Here is a 17,293-nt window from a genome sequence, read left to right as displayed (position 1 = left end):
TTCCCAGGACGCTGCATGCTGGGAGTCGAAGTCCTCCATGAGTGCCCATACAGTGAAGGGCCTCTCAGGCATCAAGTGATGTCCCAATCCTTGTTGGTTGGTGAACCCCGCTCCTGCACACTTCACTCGGGGGGTACAAGTCAGTTTGGGTCTCCCTTTTCAGGCATTAGATTCTGCCTCCTCTCTCCCCATGTGCCAATAACCTCCTGTTGGAAATGTGCAGCACCGGGGGGGCGACGCGTCGTAGACAATACTTCAACCAAGGTTGCAGGTGTCCCGCGTAGCTCCAAACCGAGAGGGCGTCTCGTTAAGCCAGCACCTGCAAGCTGGCAAACATAATCACCAGGCTTCCTCCAGGTAAGACCAAAGTACGAGACAGCTCCGGGATAGGCTTCAATCTGACTTTTAATGTTTTTAAATGCTCTATGTGCAACAACCTTGAAACGCTCGGCAGACGCGTTTCGCTTAATTAGCTTCCTCAGTGCCCGTTTCAAAGGTTAAAACAATATCCTGGGGGTCTGGTGGGATAAAGCTGTTGCTGTGGCCACTCCCAGTCAGGTGATTACTTGCCCCTCCTCCGCTTCTGAGGTTGCAGGACATCTCGCGCTCCACTTCCCAGGCCGCTGCATATATATATATTCCACACAAAAGATTGCTTCATCTGGATACCGTAGCCCGTAGACAGTTGGTGCGTTATGCCGGCGAAGCCTCTCGGCCATAATATTCACTCCAAACTGAAAAACAGATGAAATGCACTCTCAGGAGATACAGCCAAGTGTAGTTTATTCAGTTACGCATTTTGATAGCGTAGCTGTCTTTCTCACACAGTGTACAATAAAGTTCAGAAACCTTTAGTAGTCAAGAGTTGACAAAAAAGAAGGACTAATGCCGGTAGTATGGTAGTCCACTGTTGTCAAATATGGGGGCCATTATGGAACTATAAAAAGGTCTCTATATACAGTTCATGCGGTCATCACAAGTAACAATATATATATATTTTGTGAATTAATGAAGGTTGTGAGACTATCTTTTTGTCTTATTTAAGTTCTTTAACCATTAAAACATTCAATAATCTGCCATAAAAATATATTTGTCTGGTGACATAAGATGTTGCATTTGATTCTATGTACCCAAAATTACCGAGGTATCGATAACACGGTATGTCAACACAGAATGCTTACAATTGATAGCATCATATTGCAGGTGTATGTACCTAATAGTGGTAATTCAAAACTAAAGCAAAAAATGACAGTATATCAATACAAAATACTTGGAATTATATGTTGATATTGTCATAATACAAGTGTATATACCTAATAGTGGTAATACTAAAAACCAAGCATTCATGAAATTTATATACCAAAATGGTTGACCGTATTAATATCAATACCATAGTGCATTGACCAGATTTGTCTTTAAGTGTCACATCATCAAATTTTTGAAACCAAAATGGTTATAAGATGCAATACACCAGATAACATTCATGTATAACTGATTTCCAAAATATAAGAGACCACAGTTAAATTAAATCCAATACCCATAGTTGACAAGGTTCCTATACAACAGGTAGTAAAAAAGGTAGTGAAAAAAAGTGTCAAAGACAAAAAGTCTTATCTTGATGAAGTGTAGATTCAAAGTGAGGAAGAAAAGGGTAGGGAACCCATATCAGAAATAGCCATCCCTGGATACCGGGGGTCCCTTCCTTCCTTCCTATAATAAAAAGAAAAAAGTAATTTAAAAATTGTTAAAATTAACCTAAATTTCTATTATACAACACTTGTTCATAATATTAGAAAAATGATTAAAAATAACTATGAATACATTAATGGATGATATTGAATACAGAGAAGACTATTATTTACAAGCCAAACATGATCTCAATCTTCATGTAAATGGGTACTCAGTTCCTCGTCCAAATTATTACCCCCTGGGTATTTAGTTTCGACCTCTAATATCCATTTAGATTCCTGTTTGCGCAATTTAAGCACTCTATTTCCTCCTCTGGAGCTGTTGTGTACTTGTTCTATAATGAAATAGCTAAGTAGGGAGCTGTTAGAGAGGTGGAATTCTTGGAAATGTCGCGCTATGGGGTAATGGAAATCTTTTTCATTTATGGCACGTAGATGTTCTTGTATCCTTTTTTTGCCATAAATGTAGTGCTGCCCACATATCTAAGCTTACATGGGCATTCCAGGACGTATATAATGAATGGAGTACTACATGTAAGGAATTGATTGATACGTCTAGATCTGTCTTTTCCGGGCATAGTGAATTCTTGTACCATATGACTATTATGGCATGCCCTCCAATGTCCACAGGGAAAGAAACCTTTAAGATTATGTTCTCCTCTTGATGGTATTTGTGTAATATCATTACGTACAAGTATATCTCTAAAGCTTCGACTTTTTCTGTATGTAATGCTGGGTCTTTTTTTCATACTTTGTCCAATGATAGGATCACTGGTCAAAATATCCCATTTGTCGGCTAGGATTTTTTGTACCTGTTGGGAGCTATCATTAAAGGTCATGATGACTCTAGTCTCTTGACATGTAGTGTTTTCCCCATCTACTACGTTCTCTTCTCTTGTCTCCAGTGTGGATGCCCTATCAACTTTGCTGATTTTATTTAGTGCTTTGTTAAGCACCCATATTGGATAACCTCTACTTAGAAATCTTTCAATCATAGTATTTTGTTCAATGATGAACGCGGATTCCGTACTGCAATTTCTTCTCGCTCTCAGCAGTTCACCATATGGAATGCTCCATTTCAGGTTATCCGGGTGACTGCTGAGAGCGTGAAGAAGAGTGTTACCTGCAGTAGTTTTCCGAAAAAGACCCGTCTGTAGAGTACCACCTTGTGTTGTAATCAGAAGGTCTAGGAATTCTATCTGATGTCGGTTCATGTTCAATGTCAGGCGTATGTTGTAATTGTTTCTATTGAGTCTCTCTACAAATCTTGTGTCTGTTTCTTCAGTGCCTGACCAAATTATAAAAAGGCCATCAATATACCTTAGCCAGACCTTTACTTTAGAAAATTCTGAAATAAGGTCCACATCAGACCGAATTTCCTCCTCCCATTTTCCCAGGAACAAGTTGGCGAAACTTGGGGCAAAACATGTGCCCATCGCGGTACTGCATGTCTGTCTAAAAATGGTACCATTGAACCTAAAAATGTTTCTTTCTTAACATTGTCTCATCATTTGTATAATATATATTTGTATATATATATATACACATACAGAGAGAGAGAGCGATGTTTTACACAACTGCACTAAGACAGTAGTAATTATAAATACACATTACTCATTTACATTGCGCACAGGTACAACAGAATGAAAGCTGCTACAATAGCATCCACAAACCAGATAATGTTAAAATAAATACAGATAAGACCTAAAATATAATAATTTATGGTTTAACAACAGAGACAGGATACTGCACTAAATCCTTAGGAAAGGCTTTGAGTTCACTGATGAGCAACTGAGGTGCTGGGGTTTATAGGCGATTAACTAGCCAGGACAGGAAATTAAATGCAGTTGTCTGTGTAGCAGCAGATATACAAAAGAAATACAAATATAATTAAAACTAGAAGCTAGACTGATATGTTTTTTTATTGTAAAATTGTACACAACTGAAAAGAACCCAAAAGTGGTGCAATAGCGGTCACTGTAATCAGATTCTTCCAAAAAGGTCACAGGCAGTGACAGCAGGGTGCACAGTTAGGTGTGTGAAAAGGTCAACTATCAACTAATATTTGAAAGGGTATTGGTTTGTGTATTCATTCCCTTGCATCACGAGTCAGGGATGATGAGCCCACACCTGTCATAAGAGTTGCTTGCTCCGCCCCTTGCCTGATCTTGCAGCATGCTGGCATTCACCCACTGTTGGACTTTGAGGAGGTATCATTTAATCAGCTTGGTAGTCCCAATTCTAGGGTAAAATACAGTTGACTCCTATCAAATTAAGTACCCTAATGCATGGGATAATGCACAACAAATATGGCCTGTTCCAGGACTCCTGCAAGATGTCAACCCTCACCATCCGATGATTTTGTGTTTCTTGCCCGTTACATAACTTGATCTCGTTTGAAAAGTACTTATTCTCTGTCATCATAGGGAGGATGTATATGGTATACTAAATAGGCAGACATGCTGACTGGCTTCCTTGTGGTAGGGCAGCGATATGGGAGAACAAAACATTTAAAATTAATATCAGTGTACTTGTTAGTTGGTTATAACATTCACCGCCCTCTGCTGATGTACTGATAGAATACAACATGCATGCAACTTTGAGGCATCAGTTGAATTGTTTTTATGATCTGTATAAATAATATGTCTTTTCTTCAACATATTAGAAATAAAGCTTAAAGAACATGGTGCTGAGCTAATCGAGGTTTCCGATAATGGCTGCGGGTTAGAAGAAGAAAATTTTGAAGGCCTAAGTAAGTGGTAATGTTACTGCCTTTGTTTCTTTTCTTCTGATTTTTGAGAATTGTATGCACAAACTACATCTAACATAGTATTCAGCACACAACAACAAACATGTTTTGGCTAGTCAGGGAACATTAATTCAACAGTAACACCGATGGAAGAGCTCCACAGGGGGCTCTTTGGTGTGTATCTGTGTGACTGTGGTGAATGGTGCAGTGTATCTTCATTTACCATCCCCTTTGCTTGTCATGTTTCTGAGTTTAATTGTTAAATAATGATATGATCTAAGGATAATTACCATCAATTATCGGCCATGCTCTCTAAGGGAACAGTAACATCTTTGCTGCTGCCATTTACATTTATTTGCAGGGAGGTTGTTTGTGTTGACCTCCAAGGCAATAGAAATTCTCCTTTATCCTTTGATGCAATACATATCTGCTACCCACCGGCTTGACCAAAATGAAAATCTGCTAACACAATGATACATTTTTAGATGAAGAAACATTTCAGACTTTTAGAATGTGTAGTGCTAAACACGGTTTAAACCAATAATATGAATGCCGTCTGCTTTACCACATTTAAAAAAACATATTGTTTGTAAAATTAGCTTTAACATTAAATAGCTTTCTTACAGTTCACCAGGCGAATGAAAACCCTTAACCTGCCGGTCCATTGTCCAATTGGAGTTTAGACATATAATGTAAACCTAGGCATCTGAGACTCCTTCTGAATAAGCCACCTCTATTTCATTCTGCTGTTCAACTGGTTGAATTGTTTTTGCTTTTGCTCCTGGTGTTGATAACTAATTTTTGTACTCTTTCTTCTAGCCCTCAAGCATTATACTTCCAAGTTACAAGATTTTTCAGATCTAGCACACGTGGAAACATTTGGGTTTAGAGGTGAAGCGCTAAGCTCATTGTGTGCTTTAAGGTACTCAATTTAACATTGATTTAGAGGAATGGTCATTAGCAGCACTGCCCGTTATTTTGAAAATGTGTCATGTGTAGGATTACCAAGCTGGGAATTTGTTGTTTAATGTGTTGGCTGTATTCATACAAATGGCAGATGACTCAGGTCAAGACCATGTAGCAAAGTGTATCAAATGTAACAATTATACTACTCCTTCCTCCTGGGGCCAAGACCACATCTGTCTGTAAAGCGCCAGTGATGTTTTAGGCAATTTATGCGGTCAACATCAGAGCAAAGGCTTATGGACTCCTCAGGAGCGAGAGTGAAATAGGGTCAGAAAGAATCTAAATACATTTTAAGCCCAGTGAAAACAAAAATGGGGGGGGGGGATTTTGAGATCTGACATACGGAGTACTTTGCAGTACAGTTTGGTAACTAATGGACTGCCAGAGCGATACGTCACTGCATAGCGAATGGATCAAGAGAAATTTGGAAAATAGTGTTCTAAAATATGTCTGCTTATTTTTTTGAATCCACAATAAGTAATCCCATTATTGGGTAGCCAGGATTTGTGCGTCCCCGACTGTGTTGGCTTACTCCGTAAATGAGAGCTTCGCTCGCTGGTCTACTGTTGGCCCTGGCACTATCAATACTACAAAATTCACACACCTAAATTAACTAAACTCTGGGTTTTGTTTGACTGGGCCCTGTTGAAAAAGTAAAAAGTTGATGAAAATGTAAGTATTGAAATTGGTTTGCCCAAGTTCACATTCACAGCATGAAAACAACTATTTTCAGTTTCTAGCGTCAGCTTCTCTCGTTGCCGGTCAGGCTAATGAGAGCCAAGACCTGTCTGAAACCTGCTAATGAACACTGTCCTTTGGCACCCACCTTCGTATATCCCTGGGTAAACACCCATGCATTGCAGACTCCCCAAGCTCTCTATAAAATACTATCAATCCTCTCAACATTCTACCCCTCGCCCTTACCTAGTATATAAGGATTTACAATGGCTGTAGTCCTTTGAAAATCAATTTCCCTAGAAACTGCCTTGAAACTCATGCATGCTTTCTGTCTTTTCTCCTGGCTTGAGCAGTCACAGGGACTACCAAGCGCTATCAAAGGCGAGAGGGCTGCTCTTCACTACTAACTAGAACTCTACTTGCTTAGTCTGCAAAGTTGGCCTCCTAAGCCTCCTTGACTTTATAGGTTGACATGGACCAACAGGTAAGAATTAGCTCAATGAGTGGTTGAGTCAAGGTACTGTAGAACAACATCTCAATTGTAGTAAAAATGTTAATATCCAAACTGAGTTTTGAGACCACCACACTTTATTAATACCCTAAAATCTAAATCTGTTTACCATTGGAGTCCGAATCAGACAAAAATCCCACAAAACACGTTGAAATCTTAAAGGAGCACAGTATTGTGGAAAAACCATGACCTACTGGCTATAAATTGTGTACTCTGTTCACCTTAAGTAAATTATTGCAAATAGCATAACAATTCTGAAAGTTAAAACATTTACTATTCACGGTCACTAATCAGTCTCGCTCACCACCCTGTAAAAGGGAGGATGGCAGTCTTGTGCCAGAACTGAGCTACATTGTATCTGGTAAGCAAACATTTGATATCTACCATCCTACAGACTGTGAACAAGTGGAAACAATGAAAATAGTGGCAATCAACAATGCAGTGTAAAAGTAACCTGAAAAGCAAAGGAACAGTGTCCCTGAGTTTGGTCAAATACGTTATTGTAGAAGGGAAGGGAAACCTATCTCACAGTTTAAGGTTCGAATTCTGTTGGTCCCTTTAAAAAAAAGGATATTTCATGAACTGGCCGCTCTAGAAGCTTTGGGTCTCATCACTGGGCGAAGATTATAATGAGGGAGGATCACCCTTGATGATTACGGGGCAGACTGTTGTATGATCTTCTGAAAGAGAAACAACCCCACAGGCACAAGAGCTCCATCGAAACCAATCAAGATATATGAGTGCGGGAGAGTCACCAACGCAGCAAATTCAAACAAAGAACAAAGTAATAAAAGTAAGTGCAGAAAGTGATGGTGCTCAACATGCAACATCACTTCAATTACAGTGGCATGTGTAGGTTTATCAGGCAGGCCTCTTGTCTCTGTCAAGTGGTAGGGTGTGCTTTAAGGTGCTTAGTCCATGTTTCTGGTCTCTTGCTGCATGAGGTATATCTTTCCGGCCAGGTCGATTTCAGGACAACTCTTCCTTCAGGCTAGTTTCTAGCCAGGAAGAAACAGTCAGTACTCGGCTCCATCTTCTGAAAGTGTCTACAGTGGCAGGGTCATTGGGAGTCTGGTTTCATAGTGATGTTAGAAAATTGAAGGGATGGTACAGTTTATATTTACAATTGCTGGTGGTTCAACAGAAGCCCACTGTCTCAATGCCTGTGCTTGCCGCAAAAATTCAAAATCCAATCAGCCAGGTAGGGGCAGAGATTTCCTCTTCAAAGATGTTTCTGAAAGGGGCTTCTTCTGCCCTCTTCTCAAATTGTATCGTGGCAGCCATTAACTACATGCTTACATAAATATTTGCAATCATCACATGGTAATCCTACCAGCAGGTGCACCTCTAGTGATTGTGAAGCGCCTTCTGTGCACACACGTTCTCCTGTTCATGATCAATATTGCAAAAAAATCCTGCACATAATGTCTGTACACGTTTCTAACATCCAAGAAGTCACAGTCTTCCCTAAGACACTGGACTTATTTTATGTGGGCAAGCCAGAAAGCATCTGCCATGGATGCAGATTTTTCACATCAACAACCTATCAATCTTCCCACCCGCCAGGGCCAATGCAGAAAGAACACCGTATGGAGACTACATGATAGGGAGGCAGGTGCAGGGTCTCCATATCTTATGGCACACAAAAGGGTGCTAGTAAGGTGCAGCACATCTGCATTTTGAGGGTTCCTACCACAAATGGGAGCTACAAACTCTTTCGGAAAGAAAAAATGTAGGGGAATCGTGGGGGACGACATTACTGCAAAACAACTCTTTATGGCCATACTGTTTATAGCAATTCTGTCCCAATGGATTTTATAAATTGCTCTGTTTAGATAACACTAGTGCTCCTCATTGAATTTTCATTGAATTTGGAGTAATCAACTGAGCCCAACCATCCTTTCATTGAAAGTTATTTTCAGGACTACTTGAACCATGCAACATGCAGAAAAAAATTAAAAGTCTGAATTCAAACTGGTAAGTGGCTGAGGCTGCTAATTTATCTATTCAGGGCTGCAGTCGGCTGGGTCTGAATCAACAGGATCCAGTAACGCTACCAATGCTGGACCCATTACCAGCTCATAATACTTTTGACTACTAAATCCTGTTCGATCGTCTTTGAAAGACTCCCATGGTAGAGTATTGCATGTCATTATTTGACTTAGCTCTAAACAGATTGTACACAAAGAATACGAGTGAGTCAATTCTTCTTTGGAGGTTAGTTTATTTTTGTCACCTTCCCGCATCATTTAACTCTTGGGGACTCATTTTGCCTCATACCATTTTCATTGACTGTTGCCATATTTAGTTGTTTTTTTATTTTTTTTCTTGTTTGCTCACTATGCTTTATAGATATCTAGTCCCGAGGGAGAGAAAAAACTTCATAGAGATAAAATAGAGCGTCCCTCTGGTAAAATAGTGTCCTCATTTTTTTTCCTCATGCAACGGGGAATGCCTGAGACCATTAAACATCAGACAAACCTTGTTTAGGGGTAAATTGATACCCACAGTGTTCAGGCTGTGTGATCATGGACACGGTTGCAACATATGTTGGGGTTGGTAGATGGAGATGGCCAGGGCCCAACTTGATCTGATAAGGGAGTTGATAAAGCAAGTTACACCATTAGCAAGTGCTATTACTGTAAAAAGCAGGAAAGATAATTTGAAGAAAAAATAACGAAATGAAAGTGCCCTGATTTTATGGACAGGCTTCCCAAGTAGGGTAATGCTTTGTTCAGGGGATTAATGGAGGATAGTGCTGTTGCACAATAGAAACGAATAGGATGTGTCAAGGCTTAGTCGTGTGAAGAAGGCAGATTTATAGACTAAATAATAAACAAAACGTAGTTTACAAATTGTTCTTGAGATACAGTAAACTGGGAACAAGTACGTGAAACTAATGGCCAGGTATTTATTTCCTAGTGTCTAGAATTCTGTAATTTCTGGACTTTGGAAGATCAAAAGATCAGCACGAAGGGCTTTAGGTGGATTAAATACATGCATTCAAGGCTATTCAATTTTACAACAACTTCACTACCTTGCATCAAGCGTTAGAATTGTACTCCAAGATGTAACCCCTAATCCACAAAGCAGATAAAGAATAAAATTTGCCTTAACAATCATTTCCCAATCTGCATTTGGAAGAGAAAATCCTCTTATCCACTTTAGATTTGAGGCTGCTCAGGGTGCTGAAAGATGGATCTTCTCCCAGCTTCCATCATATCTGAAATTTGTCATCAAGACTCATTTCTTTCAGGTCCTCTTTGGTTTCTCGTAGTTGACTTCTTCTCTGGACCATAACTGCACTGTGTGAGGCAAGAACTTCGATTACCCAGGACACTTATTTTAGCGTTGTACATGGCACTAATTAATCAACATTGACCTAGAATTACCACCCATTTAAGGAGTTTCACCATTAAGTATGATTTTATCAACCTTTGAAACACATTATTGCCAACATCTTGCCGATAGGGAATGATTGAGGGATTCTAGAGGTATATATTTCAAGAACATGTGAATCTCAGTCAGGTAATGCAGTACTTTTGACACCAAAGTCCTGATGTTTTGCAATATGTGAATATTACAAGGTTTTAATCATAACTGCTTACAAATAATGAATTATAAAGCTGTTTTTTTCTGAACTGCAAAGGACCTGTCAGGCCACTGAATCAACTGCATTTGAAGTGTCTAACGAGGAAATTGGTAGATGTTAATAATTAAACTAATTATGTATTTTGATTCAGTGCTTGCTATGGCAATCTTTGACATTTTATAGTGCCACGTCATCCAAGGTAACAAAGTTCTTTATTTTTTTTCAGTGACCTTGCAGTCTGCACGTGCCACAAATCTGCACAGATTGGAACACGTTTGGTTTTCGATCACAATGGGAAAATTGTCCATAAGGTGCCTTACCCTCGCCAGCAAGGCACCACTGTCAGCGTGCAGCAATTGTTTTATACTCTGCCAGTGCGGCATCGGGAATTCTTGCGAAATATCAAAAAGGTTGTTATTTAAGACTATTAAAATTAAAGGGACACAAACAAAAAACTTAATTGCAGGGGCATGTTTCTGCCTCTATTAACATGGCCGACATATTGTTTCTTGACTACACAAACTGAGACTTTGAGCTGTAGTCTGTGCATTGCTCAGTGGGCACAGTTGATATGGGGGAAATGAGGAAACCTCTTTGTGGGTGGCTACAAGATCCTCAAAAGCTTGGCACGGTGGGGACCGGGCACTGTTTCGAAGATGATTGAGTTTCATCTTTCACTTCTCTTTTGCTGAAGATATCCAACTCGCTTGTTGGACAGTTACGTCACAACACTGCCCGCACCATTGTTGTCAAATGGCCATGCATAATTGGGCAAATATCAGTCTACTGCCATTCATATTCAAAACCTCTACCATCTTACTTTTCCAGAAAAAATATTTCCAACACTATCTCTAAATGTCTCTATATACAAGCTTGAACCCAGTCCTTAAATGTTTTAATTGGGGAACTCCTCTTTCTTCTGCTAGATATGTAAGTGGTGATACTGGTAAGCTAATCCTCTCGCTTCACTGTACAGCAATACAATAATCCTCATGCTGAGGTGATGTGCATCCAGGGAACACAACCAGATGAGCAAACCTTGTGATGGGTTAGTATGCTGTTGGAAAAATGCTCATAGAGTAGTTTAAGATTCTGAAGTGATGGTGATGACTTTGTGACTTTAATATACGTTTAGTACAGGATACAGCTTCTTTTAAAGGTTCTGAATATCTTTGAGTGATGGGCGGTCTGTATATATCTTCTGAAAACAATTCTACAGTGCATCACGTTTTAATTATCCACTGTTTAGGCTATTTCTGTGCACATTTCTTTCACAGAACTTCAACAATACAAATAACAACTAGGATTGAAAGAAAATTTCAGGTAGCTGGTTCTTGTAACTTAGTTGGAAAGCCGAAGATGTGATCGGCTAATTTACTGGGTTACTATATGCAGAACCCACGATGGACTTCTGCCACTCCTTGTCCTCTCTCACTCATGTTGAGGCTCACATTTTCTCTTCCAAGTTTACAGGTAACGGAGTTCTTTAACAACTCACTGCATTTTTCATCTTTATTATCTCTCCATTGGCCTTGATTTTGATTATGTGGACAGTGCATGATGTGTCAGGTTGTGTGTGGATGGTATATATTTATTTGTATAGTTTAATATAGCACAGACTAAGGTGCTCAAGGACCAGAGCTCTGAACCTGATTGGCTAGTGTTTGTCATATACATAGCTAGAGGATTACAATAAAAAAGCTTTTGAAGTAACAGTATACAAGTGAGCTGGGATGTTCATGTAAACTGTGTAGGTGACATCACAGCGATAACATCAAGCAAGAATAGGAGATGGAGGAAAGTTGACATAGGAACTGAAAGGAGCGAAGGACATGGAGAGTTATAATGAAGTGGAGAGTTTGGATGAGTGGGTTATAGCACATACCAGAACCTGGAAGCCGGAGTTACAATATCACCTAGAAAGCCATACACAGTTTTAAGTCAGGATTACCTTCAGGGTTGGTCATTTGAGGTGTGGCAGTATTTGAAAAGCATTAAGAGGAGGTAGAGATCCCATCAAAAAAGGGGACCCATCACTTGAGCAACTCAAGTAGCTGTATGCTAGAGCTTTTGATGGCTGATTAGCAAGGAGGGGAGAATAAACGTTTCCTGGATTAAGCTGGTGTTCGTAGTGGAGGGACAGCAAATGGAGTGCACTACAAGATCTTTACACGTGATTGTACAGTCTGGAGAGCAAGCAAATACTTTCTGTTCTCATTTGTACTTTACAACCAGAATTGTGAACCATAGAAACATTCATGTGCTAGCAGATAAGCCCTCAAACTTGCTGGAGGGGGAAGAGTTGGGAAAGTGAGGCAATCAGGTGAATGTTGTCAGTATCACCATAAGATGTTAGAGGTAACCACACAATGTTACGGAGATCTACAAGCTACAATAGCTTAGATGAAAACAGCTAGCAGGCAGTTGAAAAGAGGGGGGAGAAGTGTTTGAAGGAGATGTACCTGAGCGGTACTAGTGGTAATTGGGAGTAGGTATCATGAGAAAGCAAAAAAAGAGGAGATATGTTTAGGAATCACACTGCCGGTTTAGACCACAATTGGCGGTGCTGCCACCAGAATATCTTACTCGAGAAAGCCTTTAAACCCACTGCTTGTAATATTCTCTGTACTAGTTCCTGTTCCCCAGTGAAGTAGAGTGGGTTTGTTTTTGAATATAGGGAATTGTTTGAAGACCAGCTCGTGAACTCTTTCCAGAAACTGATGCAGTAGGGGAAGCACCTCGCAATTTATAGGAGCTAAGTGGATTTCCTGCATCGTTGGTGGAGCGCCTGAGAAATAATGTCTCAGTTTTGCTACCTGTTGAATTTGGGTGGGTTATACTACCAGAATGTCATGGATTGAATATTGTGATGAAAAAATATTGTGGTCAAGATATCAAACACCAAATATCATGAAAGTAAGTATAGGTTTACTATAGTTAACTCCATATATATGTACCCAGTGATGTACATGTCGTCAAGGTATGTGGGTGTGGCATTAATAATAGTGCATTTATAATTACCTACATATACTTACCATTACAATATTTTTGTCCCTAATATTGAAGCCACGTTATTTTTGTTTCACAATATTTCTGGCCTTGATACTGTGTCAGACAACCTGTGGGAGTTTCAGGTGCATACTGTTGTTAATTGGGACGTCTTGGCTGCCTCCATGGAGTTTTAGCTTGTCGGCTGGATATTTTGTAGAGTCAAGAGTGTAGGCTTTATGAGCCAAACATAACTTCAATAATGGTTTGCGCACTGCTGCTAGTTCTACAGGCTTGTCCTAGCAGATTGTTTCTGGGTCTGTTGCATAGCTGTGTGGCTGTCAGTTGTATTTTTCAAGAAGAGCCTGTGATGTGGCGGGAGCAGGTCCGGTCAGAGGGGTCATTGAATCATTTGACTTTTTTAGCCAGTATGAGACCTGATCCATCTTCAAGTTGTTAATTAATTATCCTTCCTTAATTGGGAGCCAATGTGGTTATAGGCTTTAAAAGGTGATTTAGCCTGTGGCATAGGACACATGGCACCTATGTAGCCTGGTGGCTTGTGTGCAGTGACTGTTTTTAGAGCATTAATCTTAGTCCCCACTCATTGAAACACAACTAACCTAGTTTCTCAATATTTCTCTACGAAATATGTATTTGGAGTATATATTCGTAACAAATTGAAGTAAAACTTCTGAATTTTCCCACAAATGTTTTGACTTAAAAGAAAATTAGACATCTAAACCAATGCTGGCGATGTTGTACATTCTTTCTAGGCAGTTAGAAGCAGGGGATACACATAGAAGTAATGGGAAGAGATTTAATATCTGCAGTTTTGGAAACATGACATTCATGGAGCCAGAAGATATACTTGGCATTCTCCAGGGCAAAGGCAGCAAAACACAGACGGTCGCACTGGCATGGATTTGAGCTTAAGTTCTATTGAAAACTCGAAAGATAAAATTTCACACTTTTCATATGAGAGACCATTCAACAAGAAAGATGAATGGTCATCAAGAACGAATATGTTCTGCTTGTCAAAGGCAACTAACATCATGTCAGTGCATTTTTTCTAATTGCTGCAGTATTTTGCTCAAATGAGAGTAGCAGTGTCTGATAGTCCTCTCGGTAGTAACATCTCTTTTTATAGTTGCCTACATGCTCTTCACCAGCCTTCTGTTAACAATTTCAAAGTCGTCCTTCCCTTAAAGTGACTTGTGTTTCCCTTACTAGCTTTTAAGTGTTTTTATTGCAGTAAGGAATTTCTAAGAAGTTAGACGAATGTGGTTGTGGTTCCCATTAGCAGTTGGAGCGATGTTCTGCAACAGCCATTTCATTATGAATAGTTTGGCCCTGTTTGAGTCTAGGGACCCTCAGTGTCTCTAAAGAAGCATTTTCAACCACTTCTCTTTGTTTCATTACATTTTTTATCATGTAATGTAGAGGATTGTTATAAGTCCTGAAAACAATGTTTTGGGTGTGACTACATAAATATTAAATTAATCTTTAATGTTACTTTCTTTGCATCTTTACTATCCAGAGTGATTGATCGCAACAAATCTTGCAACAGTCTTGGTCACACAGGCAAGCAACTGGAATACTGTAGGACAATTTGCGAAGCTGCAAACTCACAGTTGTGGCGGATTCTGTATTTCTCATGTGGTCTGGCATTTTAAAAGTGGTGTGTGCCCCGTATTTATTACCCAAACGCACCAGCAATTGTTCTCCATCAATACATTCAAGAAAGGGAGTTTTCTTGTTTGCAGGCAAATCTTTACTTGGCACAGTAAATATCTCATTTCAGAATGTCACCAGGGGTAGGGGATTGTGGTAGACCACCTGGAATGTCTGAGGCACACCCCTAGTAACTGGCAGGCGATGACTCTCAGGAATATGATGTATCCAGATGTGAAAGTGAGCAGCCATTGCCACCAAATAATTTTGTTACACGAGCTGTGAGGGTTTCGCATTTTGGATTTAAGTGGTTCCTTAGTGGCACCTCCAGAGTGCCTTATTCCCTGATGCAGGGCTCCTTCTATCTGGATCATTGCCAACATGCCACCAACCTTTCTACGCTGCTGCTGTACATATTCTTTACAAGACAGATATGAATGTGAGGCTACAGAATGCCACCTTATGGATTGTAAAGTGTCTCTACCTTTCTGTGTTTCACTGTTTAAGAAATAGACAGATGCTCCAGATTTTGGGCCTTTGCTCGGAAGGCCTAGGCAAATGGGCGGAGTTGGCATCTACATGTTTTTTTAAATGTTAATTTTTTAACATAGTAGATAAGGTACAATAATTGTTTTCACATTTACTCTATGCTTTTGATTAAGTATCTGTATTCAGTCATGTGTATAGTAACTTTAGAATAAACAACTCAGTGGAGATGTGTAACATATATGCTAAACATAATCTGACTTTGACAGTCATACATTATAATAGGTTGACTAATTATAAGGTTCACTTTACCCTTATTGTTAATATTATCATGGTTCTTTGATCTAAAGAGACACTCCTCATTGTTACATTAGAGCTAGTGTCAAAGGGGACAATCCTAAATATGGTACCTTATAGATAATAATACACGTGTTAAAGGCAGGCAGGGAGAGTATACTTCCAAAGTGACGGTGGAGGTCAAGGATTCATGTTGGAATCTAGAATCTAAGTGTAAAAATATTTTCGGTGTGGAAGTGGTGGGCAGCGAAGAATTAAAATATATATATATATATATATAATTTTCTTACAAATGGAGGTCAGAATTTTGGCAAAGCAATAAGAAAGCAGAAGCAGTCTCACAGTGGTACAATAGATAGGGAGGTGGTTAGACCGGAAGGACCCAGTGGCCTTTTTCTGATTAACTCTACCCTAGTTTGATAAACAGCCTTTGCGTCTAGTGATGTCAAACTGAGTGTTCTCCCTTCTTTTCTAAACAGGAGTACGCCAGAATGGTCCAAATCTTGCAAGCCTACTGCATTATTTCAGATGGTGTTCGGATAAACTGTACAAACCAAGTTGGACAAGGGAAGAGAAATCCTGTGGTGTGTTCCAGTGGAAATTCTAGTGGTATGAAGGAAAACATTGGAGCCGTATTCGGACAAAAACAGGTAACCCTTTCAGCACTGAGAGAAGAGACACCATCATTTAAACGTTTTAAATTCAAACAAATTTCCAGATGTTAATAAGTATGGATTTATATTTATATCTCATGGTATGGGGTTGTGTTATTTATCCTACATAGACTAAGTATTTTTGGACTTTTGGGATTTTTACTTTTTACCTGAACAGTCATATTTGTATGTATGTTTTGTTATTGAATTACTTATTTTTAACTATGTTGACTTACTCTGGCTGTGTGCTTCTGTTATAGTCACCATGTGGGTGCACAATGTTTAAAATAAGGCACTGCACGGACATGTTTTCAACCACCTGTTGATAACATTGATCTGTTAAATCACCCTTGACTTACAGCTGTTCCCTGTCTTATTGAATGCCAAATAGCAGCTTCTTGTTGTGCACAATCTCTAGTTTTAATTGTTCAAAATGCCATTTAAAAAAATTTAAAAGACAGAAATTCTTCCTAGATGTCAGATTGGTCCAGAATTGTTTTCCCCAGCTGTAGTTCTCCAGCATCACGAGGTGATCCATGCTGCATCAGACGTGACTCCACCATCAACACACGGTGACACTCGTGTACAGTAGGCATTGTGATGTTGATTCCTGTTTTTCCATCCTCAATTTCATATTCAATAGCTCTCTCAGTCCTTCCTCAACAAAAAGACTTCAGCTTTGAAACAACTAGGTCAAATGCTTACACCAAAGGTTTCAGGGTTCAATAACTGTTGTGGAGGCCTTAATTTGATGTCTCTATTGGATCCATACAATATTCATCTGTAGTGTCTTTCCTATGTCCATGACTTCATGAAATGTAACTCATGTTCCCCGATGCACTAGAAGGGTATTAGGAAACAAGGTCCAAGGTATTTTTCGGCAAGGCCCACAGCAACATGCCAAAGCGTACCCTTTCTCCTTTAGCTAAGTCTCCTGGTGGGGAATGATCTACCAAGAGGTCTTACAACAAAATCATGCCATAAGAATGAGAAATCTTCTTCTTCCTTGTG

The 17,293-nt window shown here is 39.5% G+C and overlaps 1 protein-coding gene across 2 annotated transcripts in view; it reads left to right on the top strand.

Annotated features, from left to right (window-relative positions):
- PMS2 (PMS1 homolog 2, mismatch repair system component) overlaps positions 1-17,293 on the top strand; it is a 127,628-nt gene that overhangs the window by 45,433 nt on the left and 64,902 nt on the right. For both annotated transcript variants that reach the window (XR_014969617.1, XM_085629017.1), the window contains exons 3-6: positions 4,354-4,440; positions 5,257-5,359; positions 10,411-10,594; positions 16,109-16,279. Coding sequence is in view for 1 of the 2 variants with exons in the window: in XM_085629017.1 (XP_085485143.1) it covers positions 4,354-4,440; positions 5,257-5,359; positions 10,411-10,594; positions 16,109-16,279 (545 nt within the window). In the remaining variant the exon portion in view is untranslated. The remainder of the gene's footprint in view (positions 1-4,353; positions 4,441-5,256; positions 5,360-10,410; positions 10,595-16,108; positions 16,280-17,293) is intronic.

This window comes from Triturus cristatus, chromosome 10, assembly GCF_964204655.1.
Source record: "Triturus cristatus chromosome 10, aTriCri1.1, whole genome shotgun sequence".
NCBI lineage: Eukaryota > Metazoa > Chordata > Amphibia > Caudata > Salamandridae > Triturus > Triturus cristatus.
This window is presented reverse-complemented; position numbering and strand designations above follow the sequence as displayed.